This window comes from Nomascus leucogenys, chromosome 24 (genome assembly GCF_006542625.1).
Source record: "Nomascus leucogenys isolate Asia chromosome 24, Asia_NLE_v1, whole genome shotgun sequence".
Taxonomy (NCBI): Eukaryota; Metazoa; Chordata; class Mammalia; order Primates; family Hylobatidae; genus Nomascus; species Nomascus leucogenys.
Genome location: NC_044404.1, coordinates 7,111,252 through 7,133,748, shown reverse-complemented (window position 1 = coordinate 7,133,748; position 22,497 = coordinate 7,111,252). Strand labels below are relative to the sequence as shown.

The following is a 22,497-nucleotide window of genomic DNA, read 5'->3' as shown; positions in this document are numbered from 1 at the left end:
GTTGAGACTGGAAGGAAGTACCGGCCAGCAGGGCTTGGAAGGGGCTGCTGGCCATGCTCCTGGGCACTCCTGATCCTGGGCTGCTCAGCATCCACTTCAGGAGGATGCAAACCTGGGGCTCTAATGGGGCTCTGGCCAGCTTGAGTCTGTGGTGGCCTGGCGTCCACATGTGACCCACACCCCAGCCCTCGTGGGTCCCCAGAGGGGTCCAGCCTGTCAACTGGATACCTGCTTTGGGCCCCCTGGGCCCAGCTCTGCCCTCGTGGGACTTCCAGGCTAGATGGAGACAGACAACAGTGAAATAGACAAGCCAACAAGCGTGCCAATGCAAATGGGGTCGTTGGCTCTGCAGGAGTGGAGGATAGTTCTAGAGCGGGTGTGGTGGAGGGGGCTGAGCCATCCTGGGCAGCTCCCTGGAGAAGGGATGCTTGAGCCGAGGTACAGAAGATGAACCAGATGGGGGTGGGAGGAGGGCTTTTCTAGGGAGAGGCCACGGGGGCCAGGAGCTTCAGGGAGCTCACAGAAGGCCACTCTGGTGGGGTGTGGAAAGCATGGGGCAGGCTAGGGGCCCTTGTAGAGGCTGAGGCCAGTTGCTTATCACCCCAACCCCACCTGGATGGACCTCTGTCCCCAGGGAGGCCTCGATGCTGCAGGGGGGCCTCCATGTGACCTGGAGGAGGCGGAGAGAAGGATTTGGTGTGCGCCTCAGCCGCCGTCCTGGGGTTGACAAAGTGCCTGTAGCTGGAATGCTAGAGTTCTTTTTTTTTTTTTTTTTTTTTTTTTTGAGATGGAGTTTCACTCTTGTCACCCAGGCTGGAGTGCAATGGCATGATCTCAGCTCACTGCAACCTCCGCCTCCCAGGTTCAGGCAATTCTGTTGCCTCAGCCTCCCAAGTAGCTGAGATTACAGGCATGTGCCACCATGCCCAGCTAATTTTGTATTTTTAATAGAGACAGGGTTTCACCATGTTGGTCAGGCTGGTCTCAAACTCCTAACCTCAAGTGATGAGCCCACCTTGGCCTCCCAGAGTGCTGGGCTTTCAGGTATGAGCCACTGTGCCCGGTCTGTAGCTGGAATTCTTCAGGAAGGGCTAGAGCAGGAACAGAGCCCTGGGGGTGGGAGCTGGTCCCCTCGAGGTCCCCTGGGACAGTCCCTTCCCAGAGGCTGCCTGTGAGACCTTGGTGTCATATGTGAGATGTGCCTTCTGAGCCCAGGGTCTAGGAGATGGGATACCCTAAGCCAGGGCCCCTAGAAACTCTGGGCTCTCTCTTGGTGACTGGGACTTGTGATTCGTCTGTCAACCCTAGGTTTCAAATTAAGTCCCAGCCAGTGACCACATGAGGTTTCCAGTTTTTTTCTTTTTTTCTGAGACAGGGTCTTGCTCTGTCACCCAGGCTAGAGTGCAGTGGTGCGATCTCAGCTGACTGCAACCTCGACCTCCTGGGCTCAAACGACGCTCCCGCCTGAGCCTCCCGAGTAGCTGGGACCACAGGCGTGTGCCACTATATCCAGTTAGGTTTCCAGTTTTAGAGTATCGTACTTTGTCCTGCTAGCCAACCTTATAGCCTGTGTCTTGTTTAGAATAATGATGTTGCTCTCTGAAAGGTGAAAAGTCTCAGATTTTGGTTGTAATTGAAAATTTTCCTGACATTTATGAAGTGTTAATTGTATTATGGACCACAAGAGGCTCTCCCAGACAGCATTCTCTTCTTTTTGTTGTTACGTCTAATGCTTTTATAATCAACCTACCTAGTTGTTTAAAGTCACTGTTGATTGCTGTTAGGAGTTTCTTCAGATTTCTAACACAGCAATTAAGCCATGAGCAGCCAGGATCTGGCCATGGCAGTGGTGGCCAAGGGGGGCCTTCATGGGCAACACCAAGAGCATGTTTTTGGAGCCTGGGCGGAGTGGCTCACACCTAATTATAATCCCAGCAATTTGGGAGGCCGAGGCAGATGGATCACTTGAGGCCAGGAGTTCTAGACCAGCCTGGTCAACAAGACAAAACCTCATCTCTACAAAAGATACAAAAATCAGCCGTGCATAGTGGTGCACACCTATAATCCCAGCTATTTAAGTGACAGGCATGACAGTCGCTTAAACCTGGGAGACAGAGGTTGCAGTGAGCCGTGATGGCGCCACTGCACTCCAGCCTGGGCAATAGAGCGAGACTCTGTCTCAAAAACAAAAACATGTTTTCTGTTGCTCCTCAAAACTAAGAGCCAGTGTTCAAAGACCCCTGAAACATGCCCTCCTCCAGGCACCACGTGTGGTCATGGGTGGCCCCCATGTGTGACACTGTGGCCTCAGGGAAGTTCTTGTTGGTTTCTGCTCATGGGCTTGTTCTTGCTTTTTGGCCTGTGACTCCCAAGTGTTATACACGATTGTTCGTGAGGGATGTGGGCTGGGCACGTGAGGAAGGAGGCAGAGATGCTGGGAGACCCTCAGGTCTGACCCATTGAAACTTCTAGCTCCTTAGCTGGGGCCTGGCCCATGGCCTGCCCTCCTCTTGGGGTGCGTCTTGTGACTGCGGGCGCTTTGCATGGGACTCTGTACCTTACAGCTCACGTAACGCCTGCTGGCGCTGACCACACAGCTCCTTCCTCCTCTCCCAGCACTGGCACGAAGCGCTCCCTGTAAGTATGAAGTTGAATGTAGCATGGATCGTTCTGATACTTTTTAACATGGAATAACCGCTCTTGCCTCTGGCCTGCTAACCGCCCTCCAACAGCCACCACCTGGCCGCTTTCTCGCTCTGGGTCTCTAAACCTGCCTTGTGAGGCTGGTCTCGGTGGAGCTAGGACACTGGGGGTTCCAGAGGCCACGTTAAAAGGTCCCCGAAGCCAGTTATATTTCCTGGGGAGCAAGTCCCAGCAGCCAGAGTCGGGCAGGGATTTCCTTGAGCCTGGCCCAGAATAAAGGCCACGCTGGGCCGCCTGGGAGGGCATTCTGACCGCAGGGCAGCACTTGCCCCGGAAGTCCCCGGGGGTTTCTGCAGCCCAGTGGCCAGTGACATCGATGGTGACACCTTCCCGGGGCCCCAGGTCAGCTCTTGGCTCGAGTCCTTCCATCCCGTAGCTATCCCCCAGGCAGGGTGTCTCATGCCTGCCTATAGGGAAGAGCTGAGCTCCCTGAGATTAAGGGATTATGTTGAGGCCAGGTAGGAGGACGGAGCCCATGCCGGGGAGGGTGGCGGGGGCAGAAGAGCAGCTCTGGGTCAGGAAGCTTCTGCCAGGATGGACTGTCGTGCCCCGGGGAGCGTGGGGTGCACAGAGAGGTTGGTTAGGGTTGAGGGGGAGAGAGGGACACAGGGACAATGTATGGGAACTAGTGACTTTGGACTTTGTCATGATTCACAGAGAAATGGGGCTGGTGCTTTGAGCATGGAGGACTATGGCCAAGGGGTATGGCATCCAGCAGCCCAGAGGAGGAAGCTTTGGTCCCGTGGGCAGACCAGTGGGGCCAGAAGGGTGGCTTGGCACGCAGTCACATACGATTCAATCCCACCAAGGGGCACGGGCAGCTGCCCTGTGTCACTGGAGCCCCTGAGGGTGGGAGTGGAAGGTGATACAAGGTTCTGTCTTGGTGCTTAGAGCAGTGTAGTGGGGCAGCTGTGGCTCCGGTGGGCACCAGCAAGGCCAATGAATGGACAGTGCAGGTTGCAGATTTGACCCTGACCTAAGGAAGGGCAGAGCCAGCTGACACCCAGAGCTCCTGGAAGGCAGTCTGCGGCCTCCCCCATGGGGGCACAGTGGCTCTGAAGCCTTTCGGCAGGTGCTGCCACTCCCGGCCAGGAAAAAGCCTGCCTGGGCGGGGGCTCGAACTCATGACCACCAAAATCCTTCAGTGCTTTAGCGTAGATAAACCTGCTTACTAGAAAGATAAACATTCATGGGCAACTAACGACACATTCTAATATTCTGTTATTTGAACATCTGGTAGTCAGCCAAGCCACTGCTTCCCCTAACCAAGTGTCTGCCTGCTGACCACAGAAATGCCAGTGTCCCCCGCCCGGCCATGGAGTGGAGGCCGCCCTGACCCCCGCCCTCCCTTCTCCACAGGCTGCGTCATCACCATCTCCGGACGCATGACCTTCACGAGCAATAAGTCCATGGAGATCGAGGTCTTGGTGGACGCTGACCCTGTTGTGGACAGCTCTCAGAAGCGCTACCGGGCCGCCAGTGCCTTCTTCACTTACGTGTCGCTGAGCCAGGAGGGCAGGTCGCTGCCTGTGCCCCAGCTGGTGGTGAGTGCGCGTCCTTGGAACGGCGGCCCCTCCCTGCCAGGCAGCCCTAGGGTCCCTGTGCTTGGGCCTCCAGGGGGAGTCTGTGCCTGCATGAGTCCTGTCCTGTCAGTAGGGGTCAGAGTAGGGCCAGGCCTGGCCACTTCCTGGACCAGTGACCTCGGGCTACGGGGCTGATCTGGTGAGGCCTTGAGAAGGAACGCCTCATAACCAGCAGGGAGGCCTTTGGGCTCTACTCCCAGGGCCCGTGGGGTGGGGCTGGGCAGACAGGACAAGAGAGACAGACCCCTTTAAGAGCACCTTAGCATGGCTGCTGCCTGGGAGTCCAGGTCGCCTCTGAGTGTGGCGCCTTGGGGTTCCCTGGCATTGTGTAAGAATGCTAGAGGGGGATGAGGACCGCGCCCTGGGTCCCCCATCCCCTGCCGAAGGGCCTGCTGGGAAGCCGGAGGGGTGGGCTCCCTCCAGGTGGCCCTGGCCTGCAGGTCCTGCCCGATGAGACCAAGCCAGGCTGCTGGGCTCTGGGCTGAGGGTCCCAGCCCCTTGGCCTTTCTCCTCCTTATGCGGGGCAGATGGGGTGGGTGTGTGCGGGCCACACACATTCGTTCACGGGGGCTGCTGCCCCCAGGTGTCCACATCCCTTGAGCTCTGCCACGTTTGAGAGCTGGTAGTTCTCCGCCTGGCATGGACTCTGTAGGGTCACAGACGTCGGCAGGGTTCGAGCGGCCCAGAGAGGCAGCTTCCCTGTTTCTGTCATAAGAACAGAGGTTCCCATCCTGGCCGACCCCAGGGGCTCTGCAGCCTTTGGGCTGGTCCTGATTTCTCTTTGAACCAGCTCTTGTATCTGTCACTGAGGGGAGCAAGAGGAAAGCAGAGCTGTAGGAGCTTCCTGCCCCTCCGGGGAGCGAGGATGCAGGAGCAGAGCAGCTGGGAGCAGGCGGGTGCTCACAGGCCTCTTGGGAGCTGGCGCTCTCATGGAAGTGGCCAGGCAGGCACCACAGCCCTGCGAGGCTGACCCCTGATTCCAGAGGTTCTCAAGGCCCCTGCCCCCACGGCGTCTGCTCCCCATGCAGATCCGCAAGCATTTGCTGCTCAGCCTCCCGGAGAGGAGCGTGTGCTGAAATCTCTGGGGCGAACACACATTGAAAACCCACTCCTCCCAGAGGCTGGAGCACAGCCCGTCGCTTCCCCACGTGGCTGAGGAAGGCCGCCCGGTCGCCCCAGCTGCCTTGTTTCCCAGTCGAGGCTGAGGCCCCTCCAAGCCCCTCTCCCAGCCCTGCCCCTTCCTGGAGTGGAGGAGCTCATGCCTCACCAGGGCCCGTGGTGGCAGCGCCAGGTGTGGTGTGTGAGCTGTCAGGCCCAGCGAGTACCCTCCCCTGCCAGCTCTAGGCCAGCTCTTTGCTGGAGTTGGGTGCTGGCCTCTCCCAGGTGGGGTGGGCTGAGTAGAGGAGCTGATGGTGAACCTGGACTTGATGGATGAGGAGGACTCAGCCAGGCTGAAAGGAAGGAAAGTGAGTGGTGGGTGCCCCCAGCACGGCACTAACACAGTGCCTGTGACCCACCCTTGCACGACTCTCATGACCTGGCCCCTCTTCGACTTGGGGCTTACGAGGCACGCTCCCCTTCTGGTGGGAGGACTGCTCCATGCCTCTAGCCCCACAGCCTCTTCTGTGGCAAAGTACCCTAGGCTGCCACCCTCCTGCTCCATCAGGGCTGGCTCTGCTGCCTGCTCCTTCCTCCCTCATCTGCCCCCACCCCTCCCCATTTACTTATAAGCCTCCCCCGCCTTGCCCTGGCCCACCGTGCCACCCATCGGCCCTTGGCAGGATGGTGTCCTCCCTCCACGTCTCCTGGGCTGGTCCGCAGTCGTTCCTCAGCCCCTGACCCTGCTGCGAGGCTCCAGCCTCCTCTGTCCTTGTGTCTGGTTCGCCTTCCACCTTGGACACGCCTTCTCTAAACTTGCCTGCTCTTCTCGGCCATGAAGTATGGGCTGCACTCTCACCTAGGCCCGCTCTGGTCTCTCCTGATGGACCCGACGCCCCTCCCGTGACGCTTTTCAGCATGGCTGCTGTCTGTCCTGATGCTGAACGCACCACCTGACACAGGCACATTTCCGAAGCTCTCTCCTTCCCTGCCCCCTACCTCTTCCTGTCTCCTGGAGAAACTTTCCCAGTTCTGCCTTTCCTCTGCGGGCAGCATGGACAGACGCAAGGACACACCCTGTCTGCTGTCCACTCCCTGTCTGTAGCACAGCTGACCAGGCCCTCAGTGAAGGGGACCCTGTAGTGTCTGTAGGTATACTCCAGCCTCCCTGGCCACCACACAGTCCCCGACCCTTGGCTTTGACACGTCCTAACCTGTGGCCCTTCTCTCCTGGGGTGGTCGGATCCATGGCCTGTACCTCGAGCATCACCTGTGTGTCGTATTGACTCCCAAATTGACTTGGCCAGTGCTGCCCCTCAACAGGGTTCCCAAAAGCATCTCAAATACAGTTTGTCCCAAATGGAACTCATTATTCCCCCCGCAAAAAAATCCCTGTCCGCCTCTGTGCTGCTCTGGAAGTCTGGGAACCCAGCTGGCTCCTCCCCACTCCCCCAATGCCCACGCCCACCCAGTGCCGCTCCACTCCTCTCTCTCGAACAGCTCTTACTGCTCCGTCCCCATGGGACCCCTGCTCAGTCCTTAGCTGCTCCCTCCTCTGTTCCTGGTGCTCTCAATCTGACCCTCCCTGCAGCCCAGGAAACTGGTCATCAAAATCCGAGTCTCTCCCTCTCCCACCGAAATGCACAGTGGCTCCTCCATGCCCTGGGTGTGGGTGCAGCAAGCTCACTCCTGCCCAGCGCCTGTGCACCTGCTGCTCCCATCTGGACCACCCTCCCCAGATCCTCCTGGAGCTACAGCATTTCTCAGACGTTTTTTCCTTAGAAGGGTACCCACAACCGCTCTAGAGAAGCGTTGCCTCTGCCACCCCAGCCCCCCTCTCAGCCCCCCCCCACTGCAGACGCTGTGTGGACTGTCAGGCTCACATATCCAGGAGCAGGTGCCTGGCTGCCCGGGTCAGGAGAGCTCTAAACTTACTAGCTGTGTGGCCTTAGGCACACGCTTTCTATGTGCCTCGGTTTCCTCATCTGTACAGTGGTGATGGACACAGTGCCCACCGCGTGGGGTGGGTGAAGATGGGGGGCCTTCGTCGTCTGCTGCTGTTCACCTGCTCTCCCTGGGGCCTCACAGGCTCTCAGAGGGAGGAGTAAACAAACAGTGAAGATAGAGGAAGTTGAGTGGTGTCCAGGGTCACGAAGAAGACAGCAGGGAATGAGGGGATGGGAGCGTGCCGGGGGGACAGGTACAATTTTAAATATGTTCCTTCCCAAGGAAAGCCTCAGCGGAGGCCTGGAGTCAGGGAGGAAGGGCAGGAGCTGTCTTGTGGGGACCGTTCAGGTGTAGGGAACGGCGAGGGCCGAAGGCGCAGAGCCACTGTCTGTAACGGGGGAGCTTGGGGACAGTGACACACCTGAGGCCACCCGGCTAGGACGGGGCAGGCCTGGGGAGAGAGGGTGGTGGGAGTCTATGGGGCTTACACATATGGACGTAAAATAGAGGAGGATCTGGGTGACCTGTGCTTTGAACAGGCTGGGGTGCCCTGGGGGGTCTCCCAATAGCAGCCCCTCAAAGCTGATAGCGGGGAGCATCCTCCCAGGTTGGCAGCGGCTGCAGGCGTGGTTGGTGTTTGCCCACCAATGACGGTTCCCTCTCCCGGCTGCCCCCAGCTGGGCCGCGCACACTGGATGTGGGGTCAGGACAACCTGCACCCACCCCAGCACTCAGCTGGTTCAGGGAGGCCAGTGCAGTGACCACGAGGGGCCAGCGATCCATGGGCTCTCAGGGAGGGGACCTCTGTGCCTCATGTTCCCCACTCCCTATAGAGTCCAACCCGAGGGAGTCCACCCTCGTGTGGATAGCAGCCTGCGGTCACGGAGGCTTTTGGGGCCGGGCCTGTGACCTTCCCAGAGCCAGCTGGGGAGCAGTCCTGGGGCTGCCCCTTCCAGAACTCCATACCCTGGGGTGGGTCAGAGTGCAGGAGGGCCGGCTCTGGGGGAAGGGGCTGCAGAGCGGCAGGGAAGGGCGCCAGCTTGAATGGAGGGAATGGTAGCCCATCCCCTGGGTGTGGCCGCGTCATGTTGATCCAGGCTGTTATTTCTCGCTCATTAAAGATGGTTTTTGATTCTTCACTGAGGTGTCCTGGGGCCCACAGATGTCAATGTTGATGTTGACAAAAATAGCCACTGGTGGGGCAGGCTGCCCGGAGAGGGATTTGCAGCTCTCACTTGGGGACTGCCCACATGAGCACGAGTTCTGGGCTGGGAGCACGTGTGTGCTCCGTGCGGTGAACCTGCATGTGCATTCCGTCCCTACAGATGTGCCCTGGCGGCCCCTCCTCCTACTCCCAGTCGCCTCGCTCATCCCCACATCAGTTTTCTTCAGCCTCCTGTCTATTTTTAGCTCCCTTCCCCAGGGCCTGGCTGACACGGATGCAGCCTCTCTGCTTGGAGTTGCATCTCCATGAATATTTTATGCTGGGGGCTGCCGCACCCGCTCCGGGCAGCTGCCAGCACTTCCCGGTCTCGTATTAGAAGAGGCCAACTCAGCGCGTAGAGCCAGGTCTCCCCATGGCAGTGCCCTCTGACCTTGGGCCGACGGGGGCTGGAGAAGTGGCTTGTGGGGAGGGACAGCAGGAGGCAGGTGGCAGCAGACAGATGTGGGAAGGCTTTTCAGCCTGCAGGAGGGTCAGAGCTGTATGTCTGCTGAAGCGGAGGACGTCCCTGGCACCTCGGGTGGGGGCTGTACTTGTCTCTGATTCTTGCAGGTGTGGGCATCGTAGCCTCTACAGGCCCAGGGAGTTGGGGCTGAGAACTTGTGGGTCCCAGCCTGGGCCTGAGGAGGAGGTGTAGACAGGGCGGGGTGAGGGGCTCGCCCAGGCCCCTGACCAGGGAGAAGCCTGTAGCCCGTTCCGTGGCTGTAAGGGCTGAGTGAGTGCCGTGACCCCACTGCTTCCTGGGCACACTGAGGAGGGGATGTGTCCCCAGATTAGCCGGGGCTCCAACTGTGCAGCCACGTGATGCAGGGCAGGGTCTTTGCAAAGCAGGCTTCCAAACTGGAGCGAGCCCATCCCAGAGGGTCTCTCTGGTGCTCATGAACACACATCTCCCGAGGTGGCCAGCCCAGGACTCCGAGCTTCAGTCTTTAGCCACTGAAATGTTTTCTGGATGGAAGTGGGAGGCTGTAAGGAAGGCAGGTGAGGCCATCTTTTTTTTTTTTTTGAGGCGGAGCCTCACTCTGTCGCCCAACCTGGAGTGCAGTGGTGCGATCTCGGCTCACTGCAACCTCTGCCTCCCGGGTTGAAGCGATTCTCCTGCCTCAGCGTCCCGAGTAGCTGGGATTACAGGCACATGCCACCATTCCTTATTAATTTTTGTATTTTTAGTAGAAATGGGGTTTCACCATGTTGGCCAGGCTGGTCTCGCTCGTGATCCACCTGCCTCGGCCTCCGAAAGTGCTGGGATTACAGGCGTGAGCTACCGCGCCTGGCCTAGGTGTGGCCATCTTTACCTTGCCTTTTAGAGCTGCCTCACGCATAGCCAGGGGAGTTCCAAGAACACAGGGAAAACGCACCCTTTTGAGCTTTGTCCACTCTGATCTGCCCTAACCTAGAAGAGGCCCTGAGACCCTTGGGCACCTTCATGTTGAGGGAGCCCTACCAGGCCGGGGGCCATTCTCAGCAGGGTTGTTTTCTGGTTAGGAAGCCAGGGCAGCTGGATGCGGAGGCTGCTGCCTGTCTCCTGGGTGGGCAAGGGACTGGAGGGGCAGGGGAGGCTTCCTCTTGGGTGGTGCCGGGTACAGGTCATTGAAGCCGGAGCATTCAGGGAGCGCCAACCCCTCTGCGAGCTGGTGTGTCTGCTCACAGATGCTTCGAATCCCCAGACAGGAGGTGGGCACCAGGCAGGGAGTCACTCGCCAGGGGTCGCATGGCCAGCAGGCCCATCTGGGACCTCACTGCCTGGGAAAGGGGGCCGCTCGCTGCTGTCATCGATGTCACTGTGCTTTCTCCCAGCCAGGCCCTACTGCGGGGTCCCGGGAGGAGCCCCGCCTGAGAACCCTTCTGTGCGAGAACCTAAACCCTGGGAGTCCCAACGCGCTGCCCACCCACACCATGCCCACCGCGCTCAGCCCAGGGCCTTTGCTTCAGCCCCAGATGATCTCAGGACCAGTGCTGGGCAGGTGACTGAACCTCCGCAGGCCACTGTGAAGTGTGGGGGTTGGGGCACATTTTAGTGGAAAGTTTTCCGCTCCAGTTTGATTCTTTTGCCTCTCCTGGGGCCTTATGTGAGGCGTGGCCTCAGCACAGACCCACACAACTTTCAGAAGGCTCTGGAACATGGTGCCTACCTCGCTTCTGTTGCTGCCCCAGGACCTCCTTCTCCTGGCCTCAGCTGATTCACCTGCATGAGTGCAGGGGCTGGGCAAGCCCCGCACCAGCCGAGAGGACAGCGTGGCATGGGCCAGAGCGTCCAGAAGGAGGGCACTGTTTGACCTGCTGTTCAGCTAGAGGGGCAGGATGGGCCCCAGGGCTGAAGTCAGCTGAAAGGCCCTCTGCAGCCTTCTGGAAGTTGTCTGCCATGCAGTGCTGAGGGCCACAGCTTTGTGACGCACTGATGTGGGGGCTGCAGACAGAGCAGGCTGGAGACGCCTCTTGGCTGTGGCTGTCTTGAGCTGTCGCCAGGCTGTTGCCCCAAGTCCCCTCTCCGTGCCTTCTCAGTGATGCTGTAACTGGAAGGTCCCTCGCCCCTTTGCACTTAGGAGGAAGCATGGGGCAAGGCTTTCCGTGATGGTGGCCGCCGCTCCCCACCCCCAGGACCTGCCTGACCCCCAGGCACAGTGTGCAGAGGGGCCTGGGGTCCTCTCATGGGCCCCGTTCCTCTCGAAGAAGCCTCAGGAGCAGAGGTGGCCATTCCTGGCCGTGTCCAGCCTGGGCCAGGACAAGAAGAGAGGTCCGGTCCCAGGATGTAGGACAGAGAGAGAGGTCCCCACGTGGGGCCTTTGTCATGGGGCAGGGCCCTAGGGTCTCTGCTGCCTCGACATCCTAGACACCCCGTTGCCGCAGGCTCCTGCCAGCAGGGAGGGGCCGCACCTACTCCCAGAGAATTTCACTAGCAAAAGAGTGGGCGGAAGCACTGTGTGGTGGCTGCGTGCGGCCTCTGCACTTGCCCTGGGATGGGCACCGCTGCGCCAGTGTGCGGGCTCTTACACCGGCTTCCTTTGTTCATTTGGCCAAGATTGAACTTTTGGAATAATTTTTTAATTGTTGACTAATTTAGGAAATTCAGCTGTTACTGGAGTGCAGAAGGTTGACGGTGTGTTCCTGGAAGGGCTTGGTGAGCCGCCTGCCGCGTCTGGCCATTAGTGAGGGAAGCCCTGCCCCCCTCCCGCCCCCACCTTGCTGCCAGCCCACAGGCGTGAGTCATGGGCTGGAATATTCACGAGGCTCAGAATCCAGTGTCGTGCTCTCTGTTCCTTTTACCTGCATTTAGCAGGAGTCAGTCTTGTGATGGGAAAATACCTGCATCCCGAAGCTGCTCCTGTCACCTCATTGGTTAGCGCTTAGGAGCATCCGGTGGCCGGTGAGTCCCACATGCCTAGAAGCCGAGGCATGGGTACTGAGAAGGCGGTTGGCGCAGATGAGAGCGTGTAGCTCTCCCCTCCAGCCTGGCTCTCGCCTTCCCTCTGCCTGAGCCCAGACTCTTTCTCCAGCCACCTTTCATGTTTCTGCTCTGCACATATCTCTGAAAGATCCACTGTGTCCAGACAGCCACACACTGGCCCTTCTGAGCGGCACTGGCAGGTAGCTCTTCTGATGCCACCGCGGCCTAACCAGCTGCGGGGGGGTTAAAAACCCACCTGGGCATGGTGAGCTGCTCATGTTCTCCCCCTGGAGGTTTACAGAAGGCTCTGCTCAGAGCCAGGCCTGGGGGGCATACAACAGTGTGAGATGGAGCCTTGGGGCCTCTCTGTCCCCACTGCTGTCAGATTTGTGACACGGACAGAGTGAGCACTGCCAGGAGCGGGGGCTGTACCAGGAGAGGCCCGTGGGTGGGATTTCCAGAGGGTTCAGTGAACCGAGGGAGCATCCCAGCTAGACCCAGGGCACTGCGGAAGGTGAGCGAGAGGCCTGGAAAGGTTTTTGGGCCCACGTGAGGTCCTGGCCATGGGACTTGGAGTTTTTCAGCAGGGCGAGTTCATGCCTGGAGTATCCTGGGGCTGGAGGCCGCCCACTTTGCTCGGCGCTCTCAGCAAGGGGTGCGGAGGGTCCTGGCAAAGGCCCTTTGCGGCCAGACACACGTCTTGAGCCCTGCGAGCAAAGGTGCAGGAAGAAACAGGCCCTGGGCCCCACACGGTGGTAGAAAGGATGCAGAAGCCTCCCTACCTGTGTGTGCAGGATCAGAAGCAAGTCCCCAGCATGGCCACAGAGCTGGCCCATCTCCAGGGGGATGGCCAAGCCTAGGTGTGCTGGACACTCTCATCTCACCTTTGTCACTGTTGCAGGCTCCTGTTCAGACCCTCCATGGTCTGAGCCCCCTGGAATTGGTTGGGGACAGATGATGCCAGTGTTCATTGAGCAGAAGTACTGGTTTTGAATCGTTAACATAGAGACCATCCCTATTTAGAATTAAGGCTTTTTGATCTTCATTTGTTTGATCATTCATTCATTCATTCATTCATCCATCCAGCAAACACCTCCTGTGCCCCTGCTGTGTCCAGGCATGGTGCTGGCCTCCAGCAGGACGGGAAGGGCTCCACAGGGCATAGCACAGAGTGGGCACACGCAGAGCAGAGGTGTGCCATGAGCACGCAGCTTCTGGCCCAGGCCTAGCCCACAGTGGGCACTCAGCAGGTGGCAGCTCTGATCATTATTGGTGTTGTAGGGTGGGGACCTCCATGTCCACACTCCCGGCACAGGAGCTGTGAGCCGAGCGTGCCGGGACCACGGCACTCCGTGCCTGCAGGAGGGGCTCCTGAGGGGCCACCACCCAGGCCCAAGTCCCGATGCCTCTTCTCCCCTTTGTGGCGACGATCTCCCTGCCTCCGCCAGCAGCCTCCCGTTGACCTTTATGCCTCCTTTCTTGGCCCCACTTGGGGGCAGTTCTTTCGGAGTCTGAGCCGGTGCTGCCGGGTGAGGGGAGCCCCTGGTGAGGGTGTTTATGACTCTCCACAATGATCTCATTTTTTGAGACTTCCGGCTGCTTTCTGCTGGAGGCTGGTGCAGTCCTGGGTGGGTGTGGAGGAGGAGGTCATTAGCCCAGGCCTGCAGCTGCTGGGAGAGGCCACAGTGGATGGCGGACAGGCTCTGCTAAGGCAAGGTCCTCAGGTGGAGCGAGACCCTGGGGGCACAGGTGCTTGTGAGGCTGGTAGTCCTGGTGCTAAGCTCATCATTGCTGGCTTCTCCATGCACAAGGCCCCTCGCCTGGCCGTGCTGAGTGTCCTCAATAATGAGATGTTTTCATTGCTTTTGTGATTATCCCAAGACCCCTCTTGTCTCCTGTTATAACAGGGAGAGGGCACGCTACGTGGCTTCCTAATTAAGAAGGTCTGTGTCCCTCAGGCTTACAGGAAGTTGTTATATCACCACTGGAAACCCTTTTTGCACCATTCATTAATTACAGAAAGGACAAGCTATTGATTTTACCAAGGGTGGAACTTAGTCACTCGTTCTCCATACCATGTTCCAAATGTGTGTTCTCCAAGCAGAGAAAATGCAAAGTGGAAAACATTGGTTTGCAGCATTCGGCTCTGAAAGCCACAGGCTTCCCCTCCAGTGGAAGAGAGCCCAGAAGACAGCAGTTGGCAGGAAGCACTAAGCGGAGGGAGGAAAAAGATGCAGACCCCAGGCCCAGGCAGCCACCAGGCTGCAGGGGAGTCAGGGGCTTGATGCTGAGTGCCAGGTGGTGCTCCCTGAGCACCAGGGAGGGAGCATACTGTCAACCTGCTACCCTGGGACCCTCCTCAACCCCTGCATCCCCGTGGGTAAGCATGACACCCTAAAGGCCCTGCTGCGTTAAGGTGACCCCGGGCCATAAGGTGAGCCCGGGCCATCTGGCCCTCCTTTGGGGTGGCCACACACCAGCAGGACAGTCCTTGGAGCAGCTCCCAGGCTGCACTTGGCCTCAGGTATTTGTGAGGACAGCAGGACCACCACACAGACACACACGCATGCACCAGGGACCGCAGACACATGTGCACACACACGTAGGAGCTCACGTGCACCGGCACCACAGGAAGCACTTTGCCATGTCACTTTGTTGAGTTCCTGTTTCCAGGTGAACAAACCTGGCCCTGGGCCACACAGCTGGGCCCGTGGGACTCAGAGGCCTGCTCCTGGCTGTGTTGCCCCATCCCTTCCATCAGGCAGGTGCCTGGGATACATGGGGGTCATGTGCCCTGAGCTGCCCTTTGCCACCTCATCTTTTCTCTCTGGCATATTCTTGGGGAGCCCCAGAGGCTCGGAGGAGCCTGCCTGAGGCCACAAGTGGGTGCCCAGCAGCTGGCACCACTGGCCAGTGCCCCAGAGGCTCCAGTCCTTCCCCCACCAGCAGCCTTGGGGACTTGAGAGAGACATCTGTCTTCCCGAAGAGCGTTCTTTCCTCCTCCACCCACCCCCAACCCTCCATTAAAAACAGCAACAGCCAACAACGTATGCATTTATTTACTTTTCCGGGTGGAGGGAGATGGCTGCGAGGAGGCAGCAGCCGGGCCGTGGGTGGGACCTTGTGCTGGAGACATCTGTCTTGCTCCGTCAGTTTCTCACCCAGCAGGACAAGGTGGCCCCTTTGTCACTTGGGTAGAAGAACTATTTAGCAGAGCCATGGCCTGGGGAGGCTGGCTGCCCACCAGCAGTGAGCCAGTAACCTACCATGGGACAGACACCGCCCTGCCTCCCTTTGTTCCACCTCCCCCTGGGTGGTGAGCCTGGGTCCTCAGGCACCTGGGACGTCCCTGCCCTTGACTGGCATCTTCATAAACTTCCAGCCTGGAAGGACGCCCCTGGGCACTCAGGGAGGAAGGCCACCCGTGCCTTGGGAGGGCAGCGCTCATGGGTGGGCACTCCATGCAGTGATGTTGAGGCTCCTGGGCTGGTCTGGACTCTGTCTCAGAGCCTGGAACATCCAGCAGATACCACCATCCCGGGAGACGGGAAGAGCAGTGGGGCCTGCATAGGCTCTCAGGCTCCCACACATCCATCCATCATCAGATAGCATTTGCTTTGTCTGAGGGCAGAGCCTGGCTGATGAGTTTGCTGCAAATATTAAACAGCAGGGCCACATCAGAGCCGCCTTGGGGCCTGTTGCTGGGCACCGGATTCTCCCTCGGCCTGGAGCCGACCCTGAGAATGACCTGCACGTGGGCTCGTTCCCGCTTCAGGCTGCGTATTAACTGACCTCGTGAGAGAAGCAGTCACAGCCTTTGGCCTGTGGCATTGGGAGTGCTCGATGGCCTGGTGGCCGCTGGGGTGGGAGCAGCTGCAGTGGTTTGGGATAATATGGCTGAGGGCAGGGCAGGGCCGCCGCCTGGGGGAGGCCAAGCTCAGCAAGTGCTCCTAGGCTGCACCGAGGGCCGGGGTGAGGTGAGGGGAAGCAGGGAAGCCCCCGACCCTGGTTCATCGTGGACACCCCGCAGGTCCATCGCCTTCCTCACTTCCCATGGACGAGTCCCACCCCTAAAAGCCCCTCAGCATAGAACGACCTGGAGGGCAGCCCCCATGCCCAGGTTTAAATGGAGGCTCTCCCCTTACCTGCTATGTCACTTTGGGCAAGTTACTCAGCCTCTCTGTGCTTCACTTCCTCATTGGTAAAAGTGGACAATCATTTCTGTGCTGCTTGGTGGGGTTGTTGGGAACACCCTGATGTGCACAGCCTGCCGCGCCCTAAGCATGGGTTGCGCAGAGAATATCCCCTTATCGCTCTAGTCCCTGCCCCACATGCACAGCCCATGTGGGGGCAAAGGGGTGGGAGGGCTCTCGTCTGCAGTGCCTTCTGCAGGCCCAGAGTTGGGTGGTCCTCCCACGTCCTCGGCAGCTGGAGGGCTGTGGTCACATCTCTGTAAAGATGCCGAGAGCTGTGGGAAGTTACTCCTCTTCCACTCCCAGGTGGTCATGGAGGCCAGATCGTTAGGAGACTCGAGGGCTCCGCTCCACTGCTGCGTGTGGCTGGCAGAGGTGAGGACCAGGCTGTATGAAGCCCTGGGAGGTTTTCTCGCTCTTGGGCGCAGATCTCCCTGCCGTTCGGGCCGTGCCGCATGCGTGGGGCCTGGGGCCCATCATACACCTATGAACTGGACCAGAACGAGCATGGTCCTGAGTTAGCTCTTAGCGCCTCTTGGCGGGGAGTGTGCACAGCCCAGACGGCTCCCTCAGCTCTGCCCGCAGCCCACCACTTGTAAAGCCAAGTCCCCGTCTCTTTGGGGCCTGGAGATCATTGATGCCTAGGGAGGAAAGGAGGGGCTGGTTTTCCTAGATCTAGGTCTAGTTAGTTTTTTGCTTTTCTAGCTCTTTAATTATAGAAAAGGTCAAATATATGCAAAAGTAAAGCGAATAAAGAATTCCTATGTAGTTATTAGCTCAGGGCCCGTCTTACGCATTGACAGCCCTGACCACTCCCCCACCACAGAGAGCTCTCACCTGTGGAGGTTTCCTCTTTTAACAGCTTTATTGAGATGTAATTACATGCCGTTCTGTTCACCCACTTACAGGGTACGATTCAGCAGGTTTTCTTCTATTCACAGAGGTGGACGTCCCCCGCCACAGTCTATTTCAAAACATTTTATCACACCAAAAAGAAGCACCACCCCTTAGCCACCACTGGTCCCCCAGCCCCAGGCAACCGCACATCCACTTTCTGCCTCTGTGTATATGTCTCTCCTGGACATCTCGTGTAAATGGGTGATAGGCAGCCCCCTGTGACTGGCTTCTTTCACTGTGCTGTTTTTAATGCCTGGTTGAACATGGGCTGCAGGGAGAAATTTGGTCCCCACAACCCTGCTGTGAGGTGGACATTGGCCCATTTTACAAAAGAGGAGTCGATGTGAGTCAGTGGTGAATCAGGATTCACACCCGGCTCCAGGGTTGAGGATGCTGGGCTGGTTTCCAGGCAGAATGAAGAGACCATCCCAGGAAGGGCGCACAGCATGGTCGGGTCCCAAGGTGGGCAAGCCTCTGCCCGAAGCGGCCTGTCCCAGAGGCCGGGCAGAGCTTGGTTCCTTATGAAAGGGATCCCTGGCCAGCTCAGTTTGAGAAAGGCGAAAGTTAAACAGATTTGAGACGTTTCAGAACCTTGATCCCAGTGTGCGTTGTTTATTGTATGAGGCCATTTAGTGCATAGATCCCCAAACCTGCCTGGCACAGACCATCAGAGAGGTTTCATCTCCCAGTGGAGTTGGGGAGGGAGCCCAGAGGATCTGCAGACACAGACAGGCAGGCAGGCAGGCATCTCCTGACCTGGCAGCCCTTCCTCAGCCCCTCTCCAGGGCCCTGGCCTTGGATGGGCCATTCCCACCAGCCGCCCAGGACACCCATGGTAACAGCTCCTAAGCTGGTGGTGTTGGCTCTGCAGAGCCATTTGCCACCTCTCTTGGCCCCTCCTGGGTCCTCTGGTACCTGAGAGCATGTGGCTGGGGACTCAGGCACTTAGGGACCAAGTTTCTCACCATTCTCCCACACCCGCACGTTCCCAGGAAGTTCCCTCTCTTCAGGCCAGACCTGGCTCCCGTGGGCTGGGCGGGGGCTTCAGCTGTGTCCCTTCCCACTCCAGCTGCCTTTCCTGGGCCAGGCTTACTCTCTCCTGCTTTCAAGGATTCTTTTTCTTTCCAAGCCCCTTGCTGTCTTTCCTCTCTGTGGAGGGCAGATACTCCACTAGCTAGAGGGAGGACCCGAGCCAAGGGGCCAGGCTTTCAGACTGGGAGGCGCCTGGGTGCAATCCAGCCTGCCCGTCCCCAGCTCTCCTGCTTCCAACCCCGCTGTCTCCCAGGGCTGCCACAGCCACTCCAAAGCCAGCAGAACCCAGTACCAACCCCACCAGGCCCTGTTGCCTCTTCGCCCAGCTCTGGGACCCCACGCCCGCCCTACAGCACTTGCTCTGCCTGCTACAGGGTCTTCAGGGTAGGCAGGAAGCCAGGCTGTGGGCGGCCGCTCCTCTGCTGAGCCTCGGCCTTGCCGCTGCAGGCGGACAAGAAGCTGCAGCTTCCCTCCACATCACCAAGCAATTCCACAGGGGAAGGGGAGGACAAGGCCCCTATATCCCATCCTGGTGGCTTTGACTTTGCATTCTTGGCCACTTCAGATGTCCCCCATTTGGGGCAGCAGCAGATGGAAAGGGGGCAGCGGCAGATGGAAAGGGGGCAGTGGCAGATGGCAAGGGGGCAGGGCCCTGCTACACAGGTGTGGTCCGAGGGCCACAGCGTTGTGTCACCTGTGATCCTGTTAGAAGTGAGTCTCAGCTCCCAGACCCACTGGATCAGAATCTGCATTTACGAGACTGGTAGATGACTCAGATGCACTTAAAAGTTTGAGAAGCCCTGATCTAGCACATTCTGCCTCAGTGTGCACAGAGGTCTTCAGCTGTGCCCAGCAGGATGTAGCCATGTATGTCTTCAGGGGAGCTTGTCATCTGCAGGGGCTGGGCTCAGTGCCCTCCAGGCCCAGGAAGCTCAGGGGTCTCACCCACTTAGAAGTGCTGCTAGAACTGAGAAAGAACATTTCATTTTCCCTGGACTGTTTCAGGTCAAATTGCATAGGCTCAAATTTTATTTTTAAGTCAGCCAGAGATCAAACCGTAGCAGCGGGAGGGACTTCTTCAATAAAGTGTCTTGGAAAAGCAGTTTTCCTGTGTGCACCGAAGACTCTTCAAAGGGGGACCAGGACCGCTGCAAGGAGCACCACCTACTTCTTTAAATACCAGAATATGCCACTGGCTCCAGGCCGGCGAGGTTTTGACAGTTTACACCTGGTGACATTTAGAGACCGATTTTGGAGAGAGCTGAGGGGAGGAGGCATTTGGTATAACTTGACATTACATCCTCTGGCTGACTGCGCTTTCTCTTGCCAATATACCATTTGTCTATAAAACACTTAGGCCCAAAAATAGCTGTACAGTTTGGTGTCATTGTGGATGAAATGAAGGGCAACTGCCCCATCTCTTTGGCTTTCAGACACCCTCAAAATGTGGCGATGAAATGTCCCAGAGGAATTAGCACAGCTCATTAAACCTGAATTCCCAGCCAGGGTGGGGCCAGTCAGAACATGGCGTTGGGACAGATGGGACCTCAGAAGTGACCATCTAATACTCCAGGGGTGGCACCTGCCCAGGGGCCACAAGACTTAGAGTGAAAGGGGGTGCCGTTCGTAATTGCAGCCGGTCAACAGGCATGAACCAGGACCGTCCTGGGCAGAACCCCGTCTTTGGCCGAATCCCACCTGTTCAGTTGGCTCTGCCCCCAGAGCAATGAGATGGGGTCCCTGGGGTCCAAGGTGCCGCCTCCTGAGTGTATGGTCCAGAGCGTGGTGACAGGGCTCCCTCCCAACAAAGCAGGCCTATTGCTCCCAGTATGGAGCGGGGCCTTCTCATGGCCACAGGCAGCACAGCATCTGCCCACTTCTCTCTAGGGCAATGACGGTGTGCAGCTGGCTTTCCCCACTTCTCTCTGGGGCAGTGACGGTGTGCAGCTGGCTTTCCCCACTTCTCTCTGGGGCAGTGACGGTGTGCAGCTGGCTTTCCCCACTTCTCTCTGGGGCAGTGACCGTGTGCAGCTGGCTTTCCTGGGAGTGCAGCGAATGCAGGGTCCCTCTTCCTTTCCACTTCCGTTCAGCTCCCATGTCTCATTATCAAGTGCATTTTCCACCAAAGTCCAGTAGCAAACAGGCCCTGGGCTGGGAGTTCACCTGATGTGAAAGGTGGTGTGAGGGTGTCACAGGGCTCAGCACTTCATTGACTGCGCCTGACCCGCCATGCCCTTAGTGTCCCCTCTATGGAGCTCTGCCACCTGTGGCTCCTGCGACCCCTCAAAGCATCTTGGCTGAACATACTCAGCCCAGTCAATGGGCCCATCAGCAAGGTGGGACATGAGCCCCATGCCTGGTACCCGGCAGTCCTAGGAGGCCAGCGGAGCTGAGGCATGGTACTCTGCACCCACCAGGGGTGGGGCAGATCCCACAGGTGGGGGCAGGGCCCCAGGCCGGGTCACAAGGCCACGGCACTGGTTCTGCAGTGACCCTAACCTGCCTGTCTCTGTGTGTGGTCCACAGCCCGAGACCGAGGACGAGAAGAAGCGCTTTGAGGAAGGCAAAGGGCGGTACCTGCAGATGAAGGCGAAGCGACAGGGCCACGCGGAGCCTCAGCCCTAGACTCCTCCTCCTGCCGCTGGTGCCTTGAGTAGCCATGGCAACAGGCCCAGTGTCCAGTCACTTAGAAGTTCCCCCTTGGCCAAAAACCCAATTCACATTGAGAGCTGGTGTTGTCTGAAGTTTCGTATCACAGTGTTAACCTGTACTCTTCTCCTGCAAACCTACACACCAAAGCTTTATTTATATCATTCCAGTATCAATGCTACACACTGTTGTCCTGAGCGCCGGGAGGCATTCGGCAGAAACCCTCGGGAATGCTTCCGAGCACGCTGTAGGGTATGGGAAGAACCCAGCACCACTAATAAAGCTGCTGCTTGGCTGGACCCACGCGTCCTGGGTGGTCATTTGTCTTGGGGGCACTGCTTTCCCAGGGGGTGTGGGACGTTGGGGCTCCCGTGGACAGTCTCAGTCCTCCCAGCACCAGCACCTGCGTGTACCCTAGAACCTCAGGCACAGCCACACTGATTGGTGTCTGGCTGGTGACTTGCTGGCTATGAATGCCCATTTCCCGTGGGGCCCTGGTTTGGTGACCTGGCCCCAGACACCCTGGCTCCCTGGACCTCATAGGCAGCCCAGACGCTGGGAGGATGTGGGCTCAGGGCCACACTGCCTGGTGGGAGTGCCAGCACCCCACAACCCCACTGTCTGGCTTGCAGAGGATGCCGGCTCTGAGCCTGTGTGGCTTAGGCTATGAACAGGGTGGGGCTGCTGGGAAAGACTCAGAGAGGTGATGGTGTGGGAAGAGCCGAATGTGGCCTGGCTCAGCGTGTGGGAGCCCCACCCTGACCCAGCCTCTTGCTAGAAACTGCCTAGACACCCCAAAATCCTGTCTGAAGGAGCCCCCCAGCTGGCACCAGGACTCTGTGCCTGACGTGGAAACTCCCCCAGCCACTCAGGCAGGAGGCTGCTGGGATGGCTTATAGGGCAGGGGTCTGAGGGACAGCACAAATGTGTGTCAGTGCCGTTGGTGTGAAGCTGTAGGCATACGTGTCACTGACATATCTGTGCATGTCCGTGTGCATCTGTCTCTGCATATCTGTGAGCACGTGTGTGGTGAGGGTATCGGTGTAGCAGGGTTGATCTGGGCATCTGGCCCAGCCAAGGCCACTACAGGGGCCAGGACCCCACCTGCATCCATGGCTGAAAAGGAGGCCCTCCAATCAAGCACACCCAGAAGTGGCATCTGGGAGAATGTTCCCACCTCAGTCTGTCCCTGAAGCCCCAACATCTGTCCTGCCGCCTGGAGAATACTGGCCCGTCAACAGCTGCTGCCTTGCACAAGGCTCCCTCTGGCCCCTGGAGAGCGAGGACTCGGCTCCAGATGTGCAGAAACACCAGCCAAGAGCTTGGGAATCTGTCCCGGGCCCTAGTCACGGCTGACGGGGTTATTTCCTGTCTGGGAGGGGGTTGGGGGTGGGAGGGACAAGCTCAGCCACATGAAGCTTCTGCCACGCCACCCTGCCCCTTGGCCCCCTGGGGCTGGCCTCAGCCAGCCTCGGCCCCCAGCTCCACCCATGACCCATGCCAGAATGGTGCCCTGGGTTCAGAGCAATGAGGAGGCCACCCTTCCCAGCTAGCAGAAGGCCCAGGGCTGGCCACAGCAGTGCCTGAGCCCAGGGGCTCACTGAGGGGGCCAGTTGCCCAAAGCACCCACACCCTTCACTTGAAGGTGGGCCCCGCATCAGACTCCCTAGTTCAGTCCTGGCTCAGCCGCTCATCCATGTGGCTTTGGGCAAACCAGGCACCTGAAAACCACCTCCCAGAGGCGCCAGGTACTTTGCAGCAGAACCCAGCACAGCACGAAATAAGCCA

General features: G+C 58.6%; 1 protein-coding gene across 1 annotated transcript in view; it reads left to right on the top strand.

Annotated features, from left to right (window-relative positions):
- ACOT7 (acyl-CoA thioesterase 7) overlaps window positions 1-21,008 on the top strand; it is a 127,571-nt gene extending 106,563 nt beyond the window's left edge. The window contains exons 8-9 of the mRNA XM_030805406.1: window positions 4,063-4,247; window positions 20,587-21,008. Of these exons, the coding sequence (XP_030661266.1) occupies window positions 4,063-4,247; window positions 20,587-20,685 (284 nt within the window). The 3' untranslated portion in view covers window positions 20,686-21,008. The remainder of the gene's footprint in view (window positions 1-4,062; window positions 4,248-20,586) is intronic.
- The last annotated feature ends 1,489 nt before the right edge of the window (window positions 21,009-22,497 follow it).